This window comes from Ctenopharyngodon idella, chromosome 3, assembly GCF_019924925.1.
Source record: "Ctenopharyngodon idella isolate HZGC_01 chromosome 3, HZGC01, whole genome shotgun sequence".
NCBI lineage: Eukaryota > Metazoa > Chordata > Actinopteri > Cypriniformes > Xenocyprididae > Ctenopharyngodon > Ctenopharyngodon idella.
The window spans coordinates 25076816-25095481 of record NC_067222.1 but is presented as its reverse complement, the minus strand read 5'-3'; the positions used below and the strand labels follow the sequence as shown (position 1 = coordinate 25095481).

General features: G+C 39.6%; 1 protein-coding gene across 1 annotated transcript; it reads right to left on the bottom strand.

Annotated features, from left to right (window-relative positions):
* Positions 1–3592: 3592 nt before the first annotated feature.
* On the bottom strand, positions 3593–17185 carry st8sia6 (ST8 alpha-N-acetyl-neuraminide alpha-2,8-sialyltransferase 6). The gene is made up of 7 exons (XM_051885471.1): positions 16424–17185; positions 10788–10859; positions 10465–10545; positions 7255–7399; positions 7064–7176; positions 6775–6867; positions 3593–4972 (listed from the first exon to the last, which is right to left on the bottom strand). Exons 1-7 carry the CDS (start codon positions 16507–16509, stop codon positions 4492–4494), a joined length of 1071 nt encoding a protein of 356 aa, XP_051741431.1. The 5' UTR covers positions 16510–17185; the 3' UTR covers positions 3593–4491.
* Between the last annotated feature and the right edge of the window lie 1481 nt (positions 17186–18666).

Here is an 18666-nt window from a genome sequence, read left to right as displayed (position 1 = left end):
GGGTAGGATCCTTTTTTATCTTTTGGAAGAAGAGAAATTGAAGCTTGTGTGACTGACAGAGGAAGGGATCCACTAGCAAAAGATTCATTATAAACTGCCACAAGAAGTGGACCCAGTAAAGTTGAGAACTTCTTGTACAGTTCTATAGGGAAACCGTCTGGCGCTGGGGCTTTACTCCTCTGCTTTGCTGTAATGACATCTGTTCCGGTTTACCGAGGTCAAAGCTAAGGATGACATTTATAGTTGTTAAATTCACTTTTGTAAAAAAAGGAATCTAGAAATGGATACTTTGAAGTATATAAAGTAGGAAAAACTGAGCAAAGCTATTGTTAATATTAATAAAGAATACAACAGAGAGCCTGAGGGGTCTCTGATGAGAGTGATGATTTTTAAGTTATTTGACTGACGAGCCTGAAAGGCCAGCAATTTACTGGCTTCGTCCCCGAATTCATAAAATGTGTGTTGAATTTTTAACAAACTTTTTTCTTCATATGAGGCAGATAGTAAGTTATATTCAGTTTGAAGATGCTCATACTGCTCACCTAACCTGCTAATTGCATCTGAAAGATCCTTGAGCTTCATGGTTTCTTGTTTAAAACTCTATCTCTTTATTTAGATAAGTAACAAATTCTCCATCTGCCAAAAGCAGGGGATTCAGCCTCCGGGGCTTAAAGGATGAGTACAGGGCAGAGAAACTGAGTATAAAAGAGGGGGCATGATCGGATATGACAACACTGTGATACGTACTTGTTGTAATAAAGGATATGAGACTCTTATCTACTAAGAAATAATCTGTACGACTGTAGAAGTGGTGCACAGGGGAAAAGAAGGAAAACACTGGGGAGAGGAAAATAAATCTCCAAGGATCCAGCCACCCATATTGCTTACAGAAATTTTGAATGTTTAAAGCTGTACAGCTTCTGTCCAAAGATGTGTTCAAATCACAGTTAAAATTCCCACCTATAATTCATGCGTAATCTTCAAGAGGGGGAATAGTTGCAAAGACTTCACTGAAAAAAATCAGAATCATCAAAATTCGGAGCATATATGTTAACAAAAATTACTTGCCTTCCAAAAAGGCAACCTGTGACAATCACATAATGACCAGAGGTGTCACTGATGACCTCTTCACTAGTGGAATGTCTTTCCTAATGAGAATAGCCCACCCCTGCCCTTTGCGTTGAAATTTAAGTGAAACACCTGTCCTCCCCAACCCCGCCTAAGTCTAGTTACATCCCAAATAAGTGTGAGTTTCTTGCAAGAACGACATTATTCATGCCTTTTATGTTCCAAGTCATAAAATTTAAGTCGGATTTATTAGGCTTGGACATGTAATCAGAAAATGAGAGTGTTTACATACCTACAGAACTATGCACTGAACATAAACAACATAAGTGCATTGACCCAGATTAATGTATACTAAAAACTTAAAGGACCAACAAGCCGTACAAATACCCACAACCACCCCCACCTCCCCCCTCCACTTCCATAAACCACCCACTCCCACCAGGGAGCTTTTGAAGGCCTACTTTGGGCTTTCAATAAAACTTGGCTGCCTCTACAGTAGAAAGGCGAAGGGAAAAAAACATAAGTCCTGGAGGGATAAAACATCGAATGAAGATCTGTTTAAGGTGACCAAAATGTAACCACTTTCCTCCCACCTAAAATTCATTTGTCTCAGATGGGCTGGACATGACACCAGAATACCCCCCTCCTACGCACCCCACAAAATTCTGCATAGTGTGCTCAAGGAGGGTGCCCACACTGCTGGAAGGCCCAAGCTGAGGTATAAAGATGCCCTGAAACGAGAGCTGGTAGATTTCAGCATACCTGGACCAAGGCAGTGCAAAACCAAGCTGAATGGAGGGCTGATCTATAGAGAGGAAAGGCTCAAGACCATGCCAACAACCTCCAGCGGATAAAAGAACATTGCCTGGTATCCAACCAATAAACATTAACTATGCTAGCCAATGTATGTCTATGGCCTATTGTTACCTGCATTGTTGCTCACGACAGAAGCATGCCAGAATTGTAAGTCATAGCTTTGAGTGACAAACAGATATTTAGGCTGTTATTCACTGAAACCTTCACCACCAGTAAGCTTTTAAAAGGCCACTTCATCACTAGAAAAATGGGCTTTTAATAAAACTTGGCTGCCCATACAGTAGAAACAAAAAAGAGTGAAATCGGTGCTACCTGACTAGAGAAAACAGCTTTTGCCAAATAGGTAGGAAAACTTCAACAACCATAATGCACTGGGCATGTTGCCATCCAAGGCCACTCCCACCAGTCTGCTATGGATACGCTTAGAGTCAAATACCACCTTGCTTTAGTAGGAAATACTGCTTAGCAAACTTTTAGTCTTAATGGTGTCGACTTGTATAGGCTTTATGCTAAACGTCACATGAACAAACAGGAAAACAAGTGTCATTGTATCAGCTTGTCGGAGTAAGTGTTAACAGCAGTATTAACTGACGGCAACATCGATGGACTTTTAAGGTAATTAGCTATCCTAGCTATTTTTTTTATTGACTGTTTTCTTCGATTTAAATACCTAAATGTTACTGAGAAGAAGAAAAACTTTCAGATATCAATCTGCATTTGTGATGGACATCGGTTCATCTTTGTTCGCTCATTTGAAGGTATCTTGAGTAAAGCGGCTCTATAATTAACAAAGCACATACAAAAGACATGAACCAGAAGAGATTTGTTTTACAGAATACCGAAGTTTGTTGCGCATAAAACTTACTGTTTTCACAAAAGCCCTGAGCAGTCAAAAGTCCGCCGGATGACCCTGACTTTTGACAGCTCAATAATAATAAACACCGTAACAATACAAAGTGGGTTGAAAATCGACGAAGTTAGTTTAACACGGGGGAAGATTTACGTTTAAAATGTAACGTTTAGATATAAATTTATCATGTGCAGGATGATGATGCATCAGTGATTATAGGAAATAAATGGAAACATTTGCTAATTTAGTTTTTATATCACAAAAGAGGGGTAAGATGGCCCCAGCTGGCCCCCTATATTATATATAATGTATAAATTACTTTTGATATAATTCTGATTAAGATTAAGATATTTTTAAAGTGTAATTAATGTAAAATACTATATTAACTATTCAATTTAAAATTGTATTTTGACAATGTAGATAAATAATTGAAAAACCGATGACCAACAAAGCAGAATCCCATTAAAAGAGATTAATCTGAAAGGTAAATTTATTCTATGACTTATGTACAGGCATATGAATATTTACATATTTAATTGCCCATATTTTATTTGAAGATACGTCATAATAGAAACACAACCATGTTACCCTAAACTTTAGATTTAGATTTAGATTTGTGAACTGGATCAACTGGCTGACTGATAAAAACAGTTTTGTCAACTATAATCTCACTAAAAAGTATGATTCGTTCACAAATTGGACATTGCCACATCTCTCATGAATCCATCAAGAAGAGTTTTTAGTGAACAACAAGAAAAGATGTGGTCTGTAATTCACACAAACCTACTGGCTGAAATAAATCTGAAATAAAGGTTTAAAAAGAAAGAAAATCACACAAGTTTTAAACATGAAGGTGAGTAATTTTACGCAAACAATCATTTTAATTACTGATGGGTTATTTTTGAATGTGTCACTTAAATAATTCATAGAACTGCATAAGCTGCACAAAGAATTTGCATTTAATCTGAAATTGTCATTTTTATTTAAAAATTCAAAGCAATTTTTATTTATTTACATTAGCGATTGCCGTGAGAGTAATTTCATACTCAGATAGAGCATTCAGAATTGGCACATTGAAATTTGCCACTATTTTCAGCTTTTACAACAGCTCTTGTTTTTAACTCTGATGAGTTACACTAACCACATCCATGCTTATTATTGTTTCACACTGTGAATGTGACATCATGCTTCCAAACATCCGGACAGTCCTGGAATCAAAGTCTAGAGTTATAACTCAATGCTGCTTTCACAGCTATTTCTGCACACCTGATATCAAATTTACATTCACTGCTAATAAATGCTAAAGAGGACAGATTGGCACTTGTGATGTATACAGCAAAACTGGAGAAGCACCAATAGCGAGCACATTAAAGGCTGGCTAAGGCAAGACCACTTAAGGAGTGTTTAAGGGTGCTACTCTGGGAGTCATTTTCCTAATTCAGTTCTTTCACAGTATACCAAGGCTAAAATCAATACATTTGTTTTCAGCTATTTTTGTGTGCAAGATTATCACAAAGTAACTCAAAAAAAAGAGTTTGTTGTGAATGTTCATGGCTTTTTCTTTGAGCAAATGTGCACAGCATTATAAGCAAAATGGATTTAGTGCACTTTCCCATTCACAGCTGTGTCTTTCCAGACACCCATCCAGTTGGGCTGTTGTAGTTCTTAATCAAATGCAGAAGTATTCTGTTGGTGTGTACAGTACATACACCTATGTCCATTACAGGCAAGGCCTAGTTTGTAGCCAGTCTTGTGTTTTACCTGCCTGCGGGTTGACACTCCCCCAGGTGTATGCGAACCACACCTTGCTTGTGGAGTTTAAATAAATGTTCGAACTCGGTCGGCATAGAATGCACATTCTTCTTACTCTCCCGATCATCATAGTAATGATTGGTGATCCGTCGTCTGTCCGCTGGATGTACACTGAAAGGCCAAAAACCATACAAATGGACGTTAGCACAGATTTCTAGTGCTAGGCTGGCCATGATAAGTCCTGTGCTGGGACGAACCGAGTTAAGGCCTCGCCCACGCCAAAACTCTGACAACCTTCTCATATATTCTGGATTCAGGAAAACAGGCAGCGGGCCATTGTTGCCAAAGTCCTCCAGTGTGTAAAAGGCACGCAGGGATACAGGCGTGTTGTGACCATAGGAGAATGCTGGCAGCAGCATTAAGGCTTGTCCATAAGGACGAAGGCTTTCCACAAATGGACGACGGCGCTCCATCAGACCACTGAACCTGTAACAGATGAGGATAAAAAAAGCCTGAGTGTGTTTCACTTCAATATTCCTCTCAATAACTCTGCTTCCATTAACAATACTTTTAGTAGCCTACTTTTAAGGAATAAATATTTGTGAAAAAAAGAAATGCAATTTCATTGCCAAATTATAAAATAATGTCAATAATAGACCTAAATATATTTTAAATTATTCTTGCAAAAATGTGTGATAACAGAGTTTTTAATTACTTTCTCTGTCTTTTTAGAGGCAGCATAAATGTATTCTGATAATTGGCCTTAACTATATAGTACACAAACACATTAAACAAACAATCCCAGTGAACTATGTGGGCCCCACATTGGTTGTATCTGGGTTATATGGGCATCATCTGAGCATGAATGGGCACTTTGATGGGCTCAATGTGGGCAAATTAGGATGCCCATGTAGAGGGAAGTTACTTTTAAAAGTAATGCGTAACAATATTGTGTTCCTCGCAAAAAAACGAATTTTGTTACTTAGTTACTTTTTATGGAATGTATCACATTACTTTTGCTGTACTTTTTCTCACCTGGGCTGGACTTGGTTGTTTGTTGTTTAATATTGAAAAAATAAAAATTCTATTTTTGGCAAAAGTAAAGGCCCTTTCTCACCAAAAGCGAAAAGTCGCAGAAAAAGAAAGCTCAACACTCTTACTTTAGGAATAAAAAAAGGGAAAAAAGAAACACAAATGTGATGTTTAACTAAAGTCATTTTTGCTTAGTATGGTTGAATTGGATCATCGAAGGTCAGCAGCAAAGACATCGGTTAATAAAGTGAGATTAACTACATAAAGTATATTTGTGTTATTTAACATATTTAATTATTGCAGGTATGCATAATATTCTGAGGTTGCATTTTGTTTTTATTCATGTTAAGGAATACTGAATCTGTTTTTGTGCAAGTGAGATGAGTAAATGCATGCTCGCATTTAGTCCAGAATTATAATAATCCTCATGTTTACACAGCGCACGCATCGCTGCTGCACATTACTCATGATTTCTCTCAACATGGGGACAGAAGATGTTAATAAATGGGAAAACAAAGTAACTTGTGTTACTTATTTGAAAAAGTAACAGATATTTTGTTGTCAATTTAAAAAAAAATGTGTTACTTACTCACTACTTGAATCTGAGCACAGAGTAATCTGAGCAATACCTGTAATGCGTTACCCCAACACTGTTTATTGGAGGGTCCTATACTTGGGCTATATTAGAGTATTTATAATTACATAAATTTGGTGGGGTTTTTTTTGTTTTTTCGTCTGTGTGTGTGTGTGTGTGTGTGTGTTGGGGGGGGTCAGCTGATTTAGGTACAGTAACTAGCATCTGATATAGCATTATTCATTAAAAACAAGTTTAAATAGACAGTGAAAAATGCTACCTATCAGATTGTGCTTTATTAATGTCTACCAACCCTAAACCTATTGCAACAATGCAAATACAGTAATTTTGTGTTATTTATCTTGACAAAAATTATGTAATTTGTTCCCCTTCTGTGACCCAGTTTTGATTGGTTGTTCAGGTCATGTTTTTCTCTTCTGTTTTGTGATTGGTTTATTGTCTTGATTGTTCACAGGTGTTTCTTGTTAGTCATTAGTCCTTGTGTGTATATATAGCCCTCATGTTCCCATTGTCTCTTGTCTATCTTTGTTCTCTGTACCGCTTTTTGTGAGTTTACACTTAGTTCATGTTTCTTGTTTTGGTTCACGTTAATTTGGAATAAAGGTGCACATGGGTTCTTCACAACTTGCTTTCAGTGGACATTTACTACACATAGACTCACTTCTCATGGAGGATGCTGGGATTTGCAGTCACCAGGTTGGTTTTGTTGCCCACATCTTTCTCATATCTGTTATCCAGTGGTGGAAGGTTGCATCTAAAATGCAGAGGTGGACAGAGGTTAATTAGCCCATTGTACTGATAGGAAATAAAAGTTGTGGCCTACATCAAATATAGTGTTAAGGCTTGTAACTACATATAGGAGCTTAAAAACATGGATAATTATTGTTCCACCAACATTACAGAACTGATATTAATCTAGACAATAGGTCATATGAGTTTATGATACAGACCTAATGACAAACTGGGCAGAATTAATTTCTTCTCCACAGCTGCTATTGGTCAAAATACCACCATTCCCCACCACGGCACATGACTCCCATGTAGCATTTCCAAAGGGCTGCTCCTATAAAAACAGGCATACACAATGTTAACTGCAAAATCATCAGGGAAACCGTAATTCATCCTATGTTTGAATGCTTACCTTAGCCAAGATGTTGAACAGGGCTTTTGTCACCTGTACTGGCTTTCTCCTCTCTCCATCATAGATAACAATTGACCCCAATGGGGTGTTATTCTGTGTGACCACAGCCTTTGACACAGCATGGCATTTGCCACTCAGTAATGACCTGGAAGGAAGACATAAAATCTAACCTTAAAGGAACAGATCTTTTGTTAATAATTTTCATTTTTAAGTGAACTATGCCTTTAAATAAGCATTTCTGTAGTGTATTTGTCTATTAAAAAACTGGTTTATATATGATCCATAATCAACAGAACGTCTCGGTTACGTATGTAACCCTCGTTCCCTGAAGGAGGGAACGGAGACGTACGTCAGTAGTGACCGACGAATTGGGATATCGCCAGAGAGCCCTATCAGCTTAGAGTGATATTTGCATAACGCGCACCGCCCCCGCAAGGCGGGTATAAATACGGAAGTGGATGCAGTCGCACTCTGTTTTTCGCTGAGGAGACAACCTGAGTCTGTACTACAGCGAAGGCACAGGAGGGGTCACGACATATGGCACCCAGCCAATGTACACGGGAAGATACGGGTTCCATACAAAGGCTATAGAATCTAGCGAACGTGTTGGGTGTCGCACAGCCCGCAGCTCTACAGATATCTGTCAGCGAGGTGCCGTGCGCCAGCGCCCAGGAAGAGGCAACTCCTCTAGTGGAGTGAGCTCTTAACCCGAGCGGGCAAGGCACGCCTTGGGACTGATAAACCAAGGCGATGGCATCCACTATCCAGTGGGCCATCCTCTGCTTCTGTTGGCCTCCGTAACAGACAAAGAGCTGATCTGAGGTCCTAAAGCTTAGCGTTCTATCCACGTACAGGTGCAGAGCGTGGACGGGACAGAGCAAAGCCAGGGCTGGTTCTGCTTCCTCCGAAGGCAGCGCTTGCAAGTTCACTACCTGATCTCTGAAGGGAGTGGTAGGAACCTTGGGCACATATCCAGGCCGGGGTCTCAGGATAACGTGAGAGTCACCGGGCCCGAATTCCAGGCACGATTCGTCAACCGAAAATGCGTGCAGGTCCCCTACCCTCTTAACCGAGGCCAATGCAACCAGGAGGACGGTCTTAAGGGACAGTACTTTTAACTCCACTGACTGCAAAGGCTCGAAGGGATGACCCCGGAGAGATGTAAGTACCAGGGAGAGATCCCAAAAGGGTATAGAGAAAGGGCAAGGCGGATTCAGTCTCCTCGCCCCCCCACAGGAACCTGACGATCAGGTCATGCTTCCCCAAAGACTTACCATCAACTGCATCATGATGTGCGGCAATAGCGGCAACAAACACCTTAAGGGTGGAGGGAGACAGCCTTCTCTCCAAGCCCTCTTGCATGAAGGAAAGCACTGACCTGACCGAACATGATCAGGGGTCCTCTCAGTGAGAGGAACACCATTCGATGAACAGGTTCCACTTCAGGGCTTAGAGGTTCCTCGTAGAAGGAGCTCTAGCAGAAGTGATAGTGTCTACAATCGACTGGGGTAGATCACTTAGAACCTCCGCGTCCCGTCCAGGGACCAGACATGGAGTTTCCAGAGGTCCGGACGCGGGTGCCAGAGGGTGCCCTGTCTCTGTCCTGAGTCAGAAGGTCCTTCCTCAGAGGAATGGGCCAAGGAGGTGCTGTCGCGAGGAGCGTCAGATCCGAAAACCAGGCCCGAGTGGGCCAATACGGAGCCACTAGCAAGACCTGCTCCTCGTCCTCCCCGACTTTGCACAGGAGCTGTGCGAGAAGGCTCACTGGAGGAAACGCATATTTGCGTAGGCCCAGGGGCCAGCTGTGAGCCAGAGCATCCGTGCCGAGAGTGGCCTCGGTCAGGGAATAAAACAACTGGCGATGGGCTGTGTCCGGAGAGGCAAACAGATCTATCTGTGCGGCTCCAAAACACTGCCAGATCAGCTGGACCACTTGGGGATGGAGTCTGGGACGTGAATGGCACAAAGCGACCTCAGATGCTTCTGACTCCATAGCAAGAGATGGCGGGCGAGTTGCGACATGCGACAGGAGCATAGACCACCCTGATGGTTGATGTACACAACGGTCGCAGTGCTGTCCGAGCGGACCGGTACGTGCTTGTCTGACAGCAGCTCCTTGAAGCGGCCCAGTGCAAGACGTACTGCTAGCAACTCGAGGCAATTGATATGCCAATGCAGTTGAGGCCCCGTCCACAGACCCGACACTGCATGCCCATTGTACGTGGCTCCCCACCCGGTGGCAGCGGCATCTGTGGAGGCCACAGCATGCCTGGACACTTGTTCGAGGGGAACTCCTGCCCACAGGAACTAAGGGTCCGACCACTGAGTGAGGGTATGACAGCAGTACGGTGTCACCACAGAGGCGGCCTGTCCGCAGGCTCTGTAAGCTTTCTCCATCAAGCTCGACGAGAATTTACAGGCCCTGGGAGGGGAGACGCGGTTCACCGCGCCAGCCAGCGGCCGTCGGACACAGTTGCATTGCATCGGAGGGGACCCCCACTCCCTGAGAACCAAGGAATGAGAGTCTAGACCTCAACACATGTTCCCGCAGTGAGAACATGAACTATCCACAAAAGCTGCCTCAGCATGCTGAACACCCAGGCATGTGACACAGCGATTGTGACCATCAGCGGGGACCAGGGAATGACCGCATCCAGTAACGCACAGACGAAATGACATATTGAAAAAGACGCAGTGTTCGTCTGTGAATGCTCTTTTAGAAGGGGGAAATTCAGCTCTTGTTCTTTTGTGCTGAAGCACACAGGGAACAGCTGCAATGTGACTGCAGGTACACCACTCCCTGAGTCACACGCACAGAGGAACCTGCCCAAATCGCAAACCAACGGGCAGAAACAATGCTGTGAATACAGCAGTTGAGAGCTGTATAAATAGCTCGCTTTGTGGTCGCGCTGTAGGGTGCCTTAACACCAGCGCAATGAAACGAAGGCTCTTCAAAGGCTTGAGAAATTCACTCTCAGTCAATAGCAGGAACACAACAGGTTGGCTCCGAAGCGAAAGACAGAGTGCGACTGCATCTGCTTCCGTATTTATACCCGCCTTGTGGGGGCGGTGCTCATTATGCAAATATCGCACGCCAATTCCATTGGCTTGTATAGTTTCACTCAAAGCTGATAGGGCTCTCTGGCAACAGATGTCTAAGTTTAAGCTTTATGAGAACAGCTCATGGTCTGATCTGGGCTACTGTTTTACCTGAATCTTTTAAAGTTTGCCTCATGTTTTTTCCATTTGTTAGAGTAGTTCCCCAGTGCTTTGGCAATGAATGTACTGTCTCTGAAAGAATTAAACACACATACAAACATCTTAAAATGTATTCAGGTTTAATTAAGTTCCATAACAGAAATGAAAGATATGTAAACATGAACAGTCAATAAATATAAAAAAATTATAAAATAATATTAAAATAAAATGTATAAAACATGAAAGATCTCATCTGAAGGTGTTTACTTTTGGTGTCTGTCATGTAGAAAGAAAAGATGTTATGTGCTGTAATATAAGCAGGTTTGCATACTTACTTGCATCCCTTGCAAGGCTGTGTATCTGGGACTTTTTGAACAATCTTAGATGAAGGCTTAGGGCTTACATTACTGCAAAAAGAAATAGATTTTTGCGTTGTTACTTGCCAGTTTTTGTAATTATTTGTGAAATTTACAAGCAATTTCTGAGTAAACGGTTTCAAAGTAAATCCTATACAAAACATACAATATTTACGTTTACTGCTCATTTATTCTAATGACTAATTTAATTATCAGTATACTATAAACAGCCAATCAAAAAAAAAAAAAAAAGAAGAAAACAAGTCATCTGTTCATGATCGTTACAAACATAAGGCCTGTTTCTTTCCCTCTCTGTCTGTCTCTCACTATATATTTCTCCCTCTGTCTCCCTTTCTTTGTTTTTACTTTCTGTCCCTCCCTTCTTGTCTGTAACTCCCATTTCATCCACACCCACACTTTCCATTCTGCACTGTTTGCAAAATAGAGCCTGATGTCTTTGAGTTAAACCTTCAATAAATAAACTACACTGGTTAGACCTGAGAGAGTTATATATTCCTTTGGTGTAAAGGTACTGTATCGTTAATTTGTTTAAAGTACTCAATTTTTCAAAACAGGTGTTGTAAAAAAGTTTTAAAAATGTGAGCAGTTCACATGGATCAAAACCAAAGGCCCAAATCTAAACTTTAAGCAGAGCTGATTTCCTCTAGTCAAGGAATCATACAAATAGCTTTGGCGGTACGAAGCTTAAAATTATTGTCATACTACTGAAAAACCACTGTGAGCATTTGAAGGCCACACAAGCGACCTTTGACCTTTTAAACTCTGGTAGAGTCTATTTGTAGGTTTACTCTTTATGAGGCCCATATAGCAATTTAAAGGGTTAGTTCACCCAAAAATGAAAATTCTGGGTCATATACCTCACGGATTTCATCAAAAATATCTTAATTTGTGTTATAAAGATGAACGAAGGTCTTATGGGTGTGGAACGACATGAGGGTGAGTAATTAATGACAGAAATTTCATTTTTGGGTGAACTAACCCTTTAATATTAGAAAGTTACAGATGTGATTCACTATAATATAATTATACTTCAAGTAAATATTAAAGACTGTTTGAAAAGTGGAAGAGATTGTTTCTTGTAAATTGGCATCTAAATAGCAGAAGCTTAATTCACATTAGCTATGGTGGAGCACCCAGTGATTTTGTGTCGCCGTGAAGTTCTCAGGGAGTTTAATCCCCCACATGCCTTGTTGTGATTAAAGGCTGCTGTTGCCAGTGAAACGGCACATAACAAGGGAAAGGTCACAGCCGTGACAGCAAACAACCAACATTACTTAATTAATGCGATGGCTAAACATTTGTATATTTACTCTTGATTTCAGCAATGCACACAAAGCAAGTTATAAAGCAAGATAAATAACTGGCTATGAACATAATTTACAAATACAAATAGATAATACAACACTAGAAACCACATTTTAAAAAATAATGTCAATTTGACTGTCAAATATTTTCTGGTTCAGTGTTTAAAACATCTGACAAAATACTGAAGTAGTAACCTGCAAATGAGCTATTTATAGATCTAGCCATTATTTTAGATTGGTGTAATCTAATGTGTTTAGTTTAATTTATTGATGTTATTTATTTTATCTGAATAAAAGCAAACAATTTCAGTGCCATCATATTAAGCATATTGTTTTAGGTAGTTTTACAGTGTCTGCTAAATATATTTGTTTATGTACTTTTATAATATTAGTCGTGTGTCGTATTCTGTAAGACGAGAGTCTGTAATTATCACTGTAATTAAATTGCATGATATTGGTACCGTTGACACTTCAAAATACAGTAAATAATTCCATATAACACATTAACATATTTTGTTGACATTTCTCTGAATTCAGAGTATCTTAATTTCCATCAAAGAGTCAAGATTCAGAATGCTCTAATCTAACGCATATGCAGGTTCAGTGCTCATTTTGTCACAACTGACTGAGAGCAAGAATGTAAACAAGACAATAACAACTGAAGGAGTATTGATAATCTGTGATGTTATGGAGGCTGTCTCAGACATGCATAGCCCCAACAAATGCAAAGCATGGAAGATTGAGAAAAGAGATTTTTTAAATCAAGAAATATCCTGACGACTTTGAATTTCTGCATTATTATCCATAAATGTGGGTTAAGTTCATTTTCGTTATGTAAGTGTGAAATGTGTAATCAGCAGGTTACTGTCACAGAATAGACCCTGACAGGATGCAACAATAGTACATTGATATTAATACTGAAGTGAAGTTCTCTGATATCTTTTTTTTTTCAATGCAATCAGTAAATGAAATGCAAGATGCCGGCAGGCATAATATATCTGAATAAATACAGATTGACCAATCAGAATCATGTTTTTTTAGTGAAATAGCCATGAAATAAATGTAATTTTGTTTTTAATCATTGTGCTTAATTTGAAGATTGTTATTCCCCTTTTATAATAGAATTCATTTTTATTTTAATCAGTTTATGTTTTGTCACATGAAAGCAGATCTATATTGTAACACATATGCTAAAAATCACAATTTATTTGTGGACTGATTTAGACTGATTCATTTAGTTTTTTGTTTTAAAGGTCAGTTGGTGTTTAAAAAGAAAACTAAAACATCATTGAAAAAAAACAAAAATTTATATAAAAAATTGATACATTCACATTGATAGGGAAGGCATTCATCACATGAATATAATATACATTGCCCGGCCAAAAAAATTTGCTAGAAACAAAATGATTATTATGTTTCTAGCATTTTATATGTTTGGCAACTGTTCTTTTAACCCTAATTGATGGAGTGTGTAGCTTTTCATTTCTTAAACAACCATGTAGGAATCATGAAGAATCATTTTAACACATGAATTGGCAACAAAAATTGATGCACCTCTTGATAGAAATAACATCATAACATTTATTACCATCAAGAGGTGCATCAATTTTTGGTCAAGATCTTGTATTGACAACACAAGAGTCAAGCACTCTGTAAAGTCTCCTCCAGCACATCCCAAAGACATTCAATGAATTTAAGGTGCCAATTCATGTGTGAAAATGATTCTTCATGTTCCCTCCCAACAATTCTTTCACAATTTGAGACTGATGAATCTGGAATATCCTGGAATATGGCCCTGATGTGTCTTCCTACATGGTTGTTTAAGAAATTAAAAACTACACACTCCATCAATTAGGGTTAAAAGAACCGTTCCCAAAAATATAACATGCTGGAAACATAATAACAGCAATAATAATCCACTCATAGACTCTTAATTTCCTATTTAAATCCAAACAGCAACAATTTTTTTCTTTTTTTTTTTTTTTTTGGAATACGTGCTATAATATTATTGGTACATTATGCAATATATGAGTGAATATTATTTGACACTTTATATACAGTGGGTACGGAAAGTATTCAGACCCCCTTAAATTTTTCACTCTTTGTTATATTGCAGCCATTTGCTAAAATCATTTAAGTTCATTTTTTTTCCTCATTAATGTACACACAGCACCCCATATTGACAGAAAAACACAGAATTGTTGACATTTTTGCAGATTTATTAAAAAAGAAAAACTGAAATATCACATGGTCCTAAGTATTCAGACCCTTTGCTCAGTATTTAGTAGAAGCACCCTTTTGATCTAATACAGCCATGAGTCTTTTTGGGAAAGATGCAACAAGTTTTTCACACCTGGATTTGGGGATCCTCTGCCATTCCTCCTTGCAGATCCTCTCCAGTTCTGTCAGGTTGGATGATAAACATTGGTGGACAGCCATTTTTAGGTCTCTCCAGAGATGCTCAATTGGGTTTAAGTCAGGGCTCTGGCTGGACCATTCAAGAACAGTCACGGAGTTGTTGTGAAGCCACTCCTTCGTTATTTTAGCTGTGTGCTTAGGGTCATTGTCTTGTTGGAAGGTAAACCTTCGGCCCAGTCTGAGGTCCTGAGCACTCTGGAGAAGGTTTTCGTCCAGGATATCCCTGTACTTGGCCGCATTCATCTTTCCCTCGATTGCAACCAGTCGTCCTGTCCCTGCAGCTGAAAAATACCCCCACAGCATGATGCTGCCACCACCATGCTTCACTGTTGGGACTGTATTGGACAGGTGATGAGCAGTGCCTGGTTTTCTCCACACATACCGCTTAGAATTAAGGCCAAAAAGTTCTATCTTGGTCTCATCAGACCAGAGAATCTTATTTCTCACCATCTTAGCAAACTCCATGCGGGCTTTCATGTGTCTTGCACTGAGGAGAGGCTTCCGTTGGGCCACTCTGCCATAAAGCCCCGACTGGTGGAGGGCTGTAGTGATGGTTGACTTTCTACAACTTTCTCCCATCTCCCGACTGCATCTCTGGAGCTCAGCCACAGTGATTTTTGGGTTCTTTTTTACCTCTCTCACCAAGGCTCTTCTCCCCCGATAGCTCAGTTTGGCCGGACGGCCAGCTCTAGGAAGGGTTCTGGTCGTCCCAAATGTCTTCCATTTAAGGATTATGGAGGCCACTGTGCTCTTAGGAAGCTTAAGTGCAGCAGAAATTTTTTTGTAACCTTGGCCAGATCTGTACCTTGCCACAATTCTGTTTCTGAGCTCTTCAGGCAGTTCCTTTGACCTCATGATTCTCATTTGCTCTGACATGCACTGTGAGCTGTAAGGTCTTGTATAGACAGGTCTGTGGCTTTCCTAATCAAGACCAATCAGTATAATCAAACACAGCTGGACTCAAATGAAGGTGTAGAACCATCTCAAGGATGATCAGAAGAAATGGACAGCACCTGAGTTAAATATATGAGTGTCACAGCAAAGGGTCTGAATACTTAGGACCATGTGATATTTCAGTTTTTCTTTTTTAATAAATCTGCAAAAATGTCAACAATTCTGTGTTTTTCTGTCAATATGGGGTGCTGTGTGTACATTAATGAGGAAAAAAATGAACTTAAATGATTTTAGCAAATGGCTGCAATATAACAAAAAGTGAAAAATTTAAGGGGGTCTGAATACTTTCCGTACCCACTGTATATATATATATATATATATATATATATATATATATATACACACTCACACACATACATATACATGTGTATATATATAGAGAGAGTGAAAGAGATGTCTGTCTGAAAGAATTAAGCTTTTTTTGTATAGCTGTAAAAAGTTTAATGACAATATAATCATTTGAATGTAAGAGATCAGAGTTCAGACAAAAAAAAAAAAAAAAATACAACTTTCAATTATTTACTAGTGTGAAATGTGATACAAAACTTTACTGAAACAAAGTAAACAATGAATATCTAAAGTCCATCTTTTAGACCTTTCAGGATTTTGAAACATTGAATCATTTTCCAAAATGTAAGAATCATCTTCTTGCTTTGCTTCTATGAAAATTCCTCTGTAATGATGTAATATACTCTTTTACTACTCCGATGTCTGCGGGGAAACTGTTGTCTGACAGTGCAAAGATTAGAGAGGTTTTTACTTACAAAAATGTATTGTTAACTAACTTGACCGAAACAAAGACTTAGTTTCGGTCTTGGTTGCCAGCAGACCATAATGATATGTTTTAACACTCAGGTCTTTTAAAGTTCACTCTCCAAATAGAAGAATACACACACAGGCTGAAACTAATGTACTCACTTGTTAGAAAGGAATATCCAGAAGGCCACACTGCAGAAGGAGCACAGAAGAATGACAGGAAGGAGCCAGAGCATGAGAGTCTTCATAACGTGCTTCCACTCTCACACACGAGCTCGGGCTCAGGCGCACACATAGCCGCTGACATTCATATGCTCTCGTAAACTCTCATTCAAATGCAGATGCTGCCGCTGCCAACAACTTCCTCTCTTGCTCTGCCGTCCTTTCCTTATTTTATTCCTGTGCCTGTTTCTTGACAACAGCACCCTTTTCTTTACTCTCTCTCTTTCTTTCTCTCAGACTGTTAATCTCTTCACTCTCCCTCCCTCCTCTTAATTTAACTACCCCTTTTTCTCTTTTTCTCCCTCTTTCTTTTTTCTCCACTGACAGGCCCGGCTTTTTATCACTTTTCTGCTGCTTTGCTCCCCCTTTAATCCATCAGCCCACTTTCTTCTCACATGTCTTCTTGGCTCACACAAGAACAAATTCCTCTCCACTATGTTCTGTGTTGAGGCATCTTTCCTTTTTCCTCCATACTTCTCCAGCTCATCCTGTTTCCTCTCTGTACTTGTCTTAGAAGCTGCTCAGACTTTCCTTCCGTCTGTTTCCCTAGAAATCTGAAGCTGTTGCTTCTCCTGCTTTCTCAACCCCCTCCCCCTCTCGCTCACCCTGGGCACAACTTGCTTGTCCCTCCCTCCCTATATTTCTCTCAAACACACAGACCGTTCACTCTCTCGTTCTCTCCAAGGGTAATACGAGTACCGAGTACAGAATTAGCCCATGGCAGCACCTCATGACTGGGAGGAAGGGTTATGTGTGCTAGAGAAGGGTTTTCCCCTTCATTTCAGTAGCCAATGATGGTCAAAGAATGCAAAGGGTTGCAGCCAATCAAATGCTCATCTGATGTGACCCCCTCAGCCACCCCGGTTTCTTCTGATAGTTTGAGAAAGGGAACATTCTGTGGTGCTAGTAGTTTTGAGTGAATACATGTGCTGTTTTCTAGTGAGTGAAACTCTATGAATTACACACAAGAGATTTTAAAGGGATAGATCACCTATAATCTTCCTTTAATCACCACCATGTCATTTCTAAACATGTATTACTTTCTGTCTTCTGTAGAATATATATTGAAGAACTTGTTTTTCATTCAGTGAAATTCAATAGGGTCCAAAACAACACTTGACCCCCTTGAATCATATGTCTTCTGCAGTACAAAAAAGTCATACAGGTTTGGAATGACGTGAGAGTGAGTAAATTATAACACTAAATGGTGATGATTTAACTTTTTTTTATTTTTTTTTATTCTTGGATCAGTGTCTTTACACACAAAAACATTCCTGTGCAAGGACCTTAGGCCAGGGTATGGATGTCGTAAATAGGGATTTTTAAAGAAATCAGCCTGAAAATATAGATAGCTAAATTACTTAAAGGGATAGTTCACCCAAAAATGAAAATTATCCCATGATTTATTTACCCTCAAGCCATCCTAGGTGTATATGACTATATTTTTCAGACAAACACAATCCGAGATATATTTAAAAATATCCTTAGTCCTCCAAGGTTTATAATGGTTGTGAATGGGGGGCCACATTTTGAAGTCAAAAATAATGCATCCATCCATAAAAAAATGGACAACCGTAAGCAGAATGCGCAAGTTGACTTGCGCCAAATGAGTAATCCTCTGACGCGATGTATGACACAGGATGTAGGAGGATTGTAAGCTTAGACGCCTCTCACAGTTCAAACAAATAGGGCTGGGCAACAAACTCAAGCTCCTCTTCTCTTATATCAAAATCCTTCGACATTTCTCTTTAAAAATGGTCATTTTAGACTTATGATCCATGACTGGTGATTTGTTTTGCTCTATCCTCCACGCCTCCGTGTTTGTCATTACGTTGCACATCAGGTCAAAGGATACTCTTCCGCCAGAAGCTAGTTATTTGAATTTATAAAGTTTTAAATATGTATATATTTTTCTTACAAAAACGCATCGCTTCGCTTCAGAAGGCCTTTATTAACCCACTGGAGTCGTATGGATTACTTTTTTTTATGGATGGATGCATTATTTTTGTTTTAAAATGCAGCCCCCCATTCACAACCATTATAAACCTTGGAGGACTAAGGATATTTTTTAAATATATCTCCGATTGTGTTCGTCTGAAAGAAAATAGTCATATACGCCTAGGATGGCTTGAGGGTGAGTAAATCATGGGATAATTTTCATTTTTGGGTTAACTATCCCTTAA

Coding starts and splice junctions, on each gene's coding strand:
- st8sia6 (XM_051885471.1), bottom strand. CDS start 16,509: ATGAAGACTCTCATGCTCTGGCTCCTTCCTGTCATTCTTCTGTGCTCC. Junction 10,546..10,787: donor CAGCCTTGCAAGGGATGCAA/GTAAGTATGCAA, acceptor TAATTCTTTCAG/AGACAGTACATTCATTGCCA. Junction 4,973..6,774: donor CCCAGCATCCTCCATGAGAA/GTGAGTCTATGT, acceptor CATCTGTTACAG/GTTCAGTGGTCTGATGGAGC.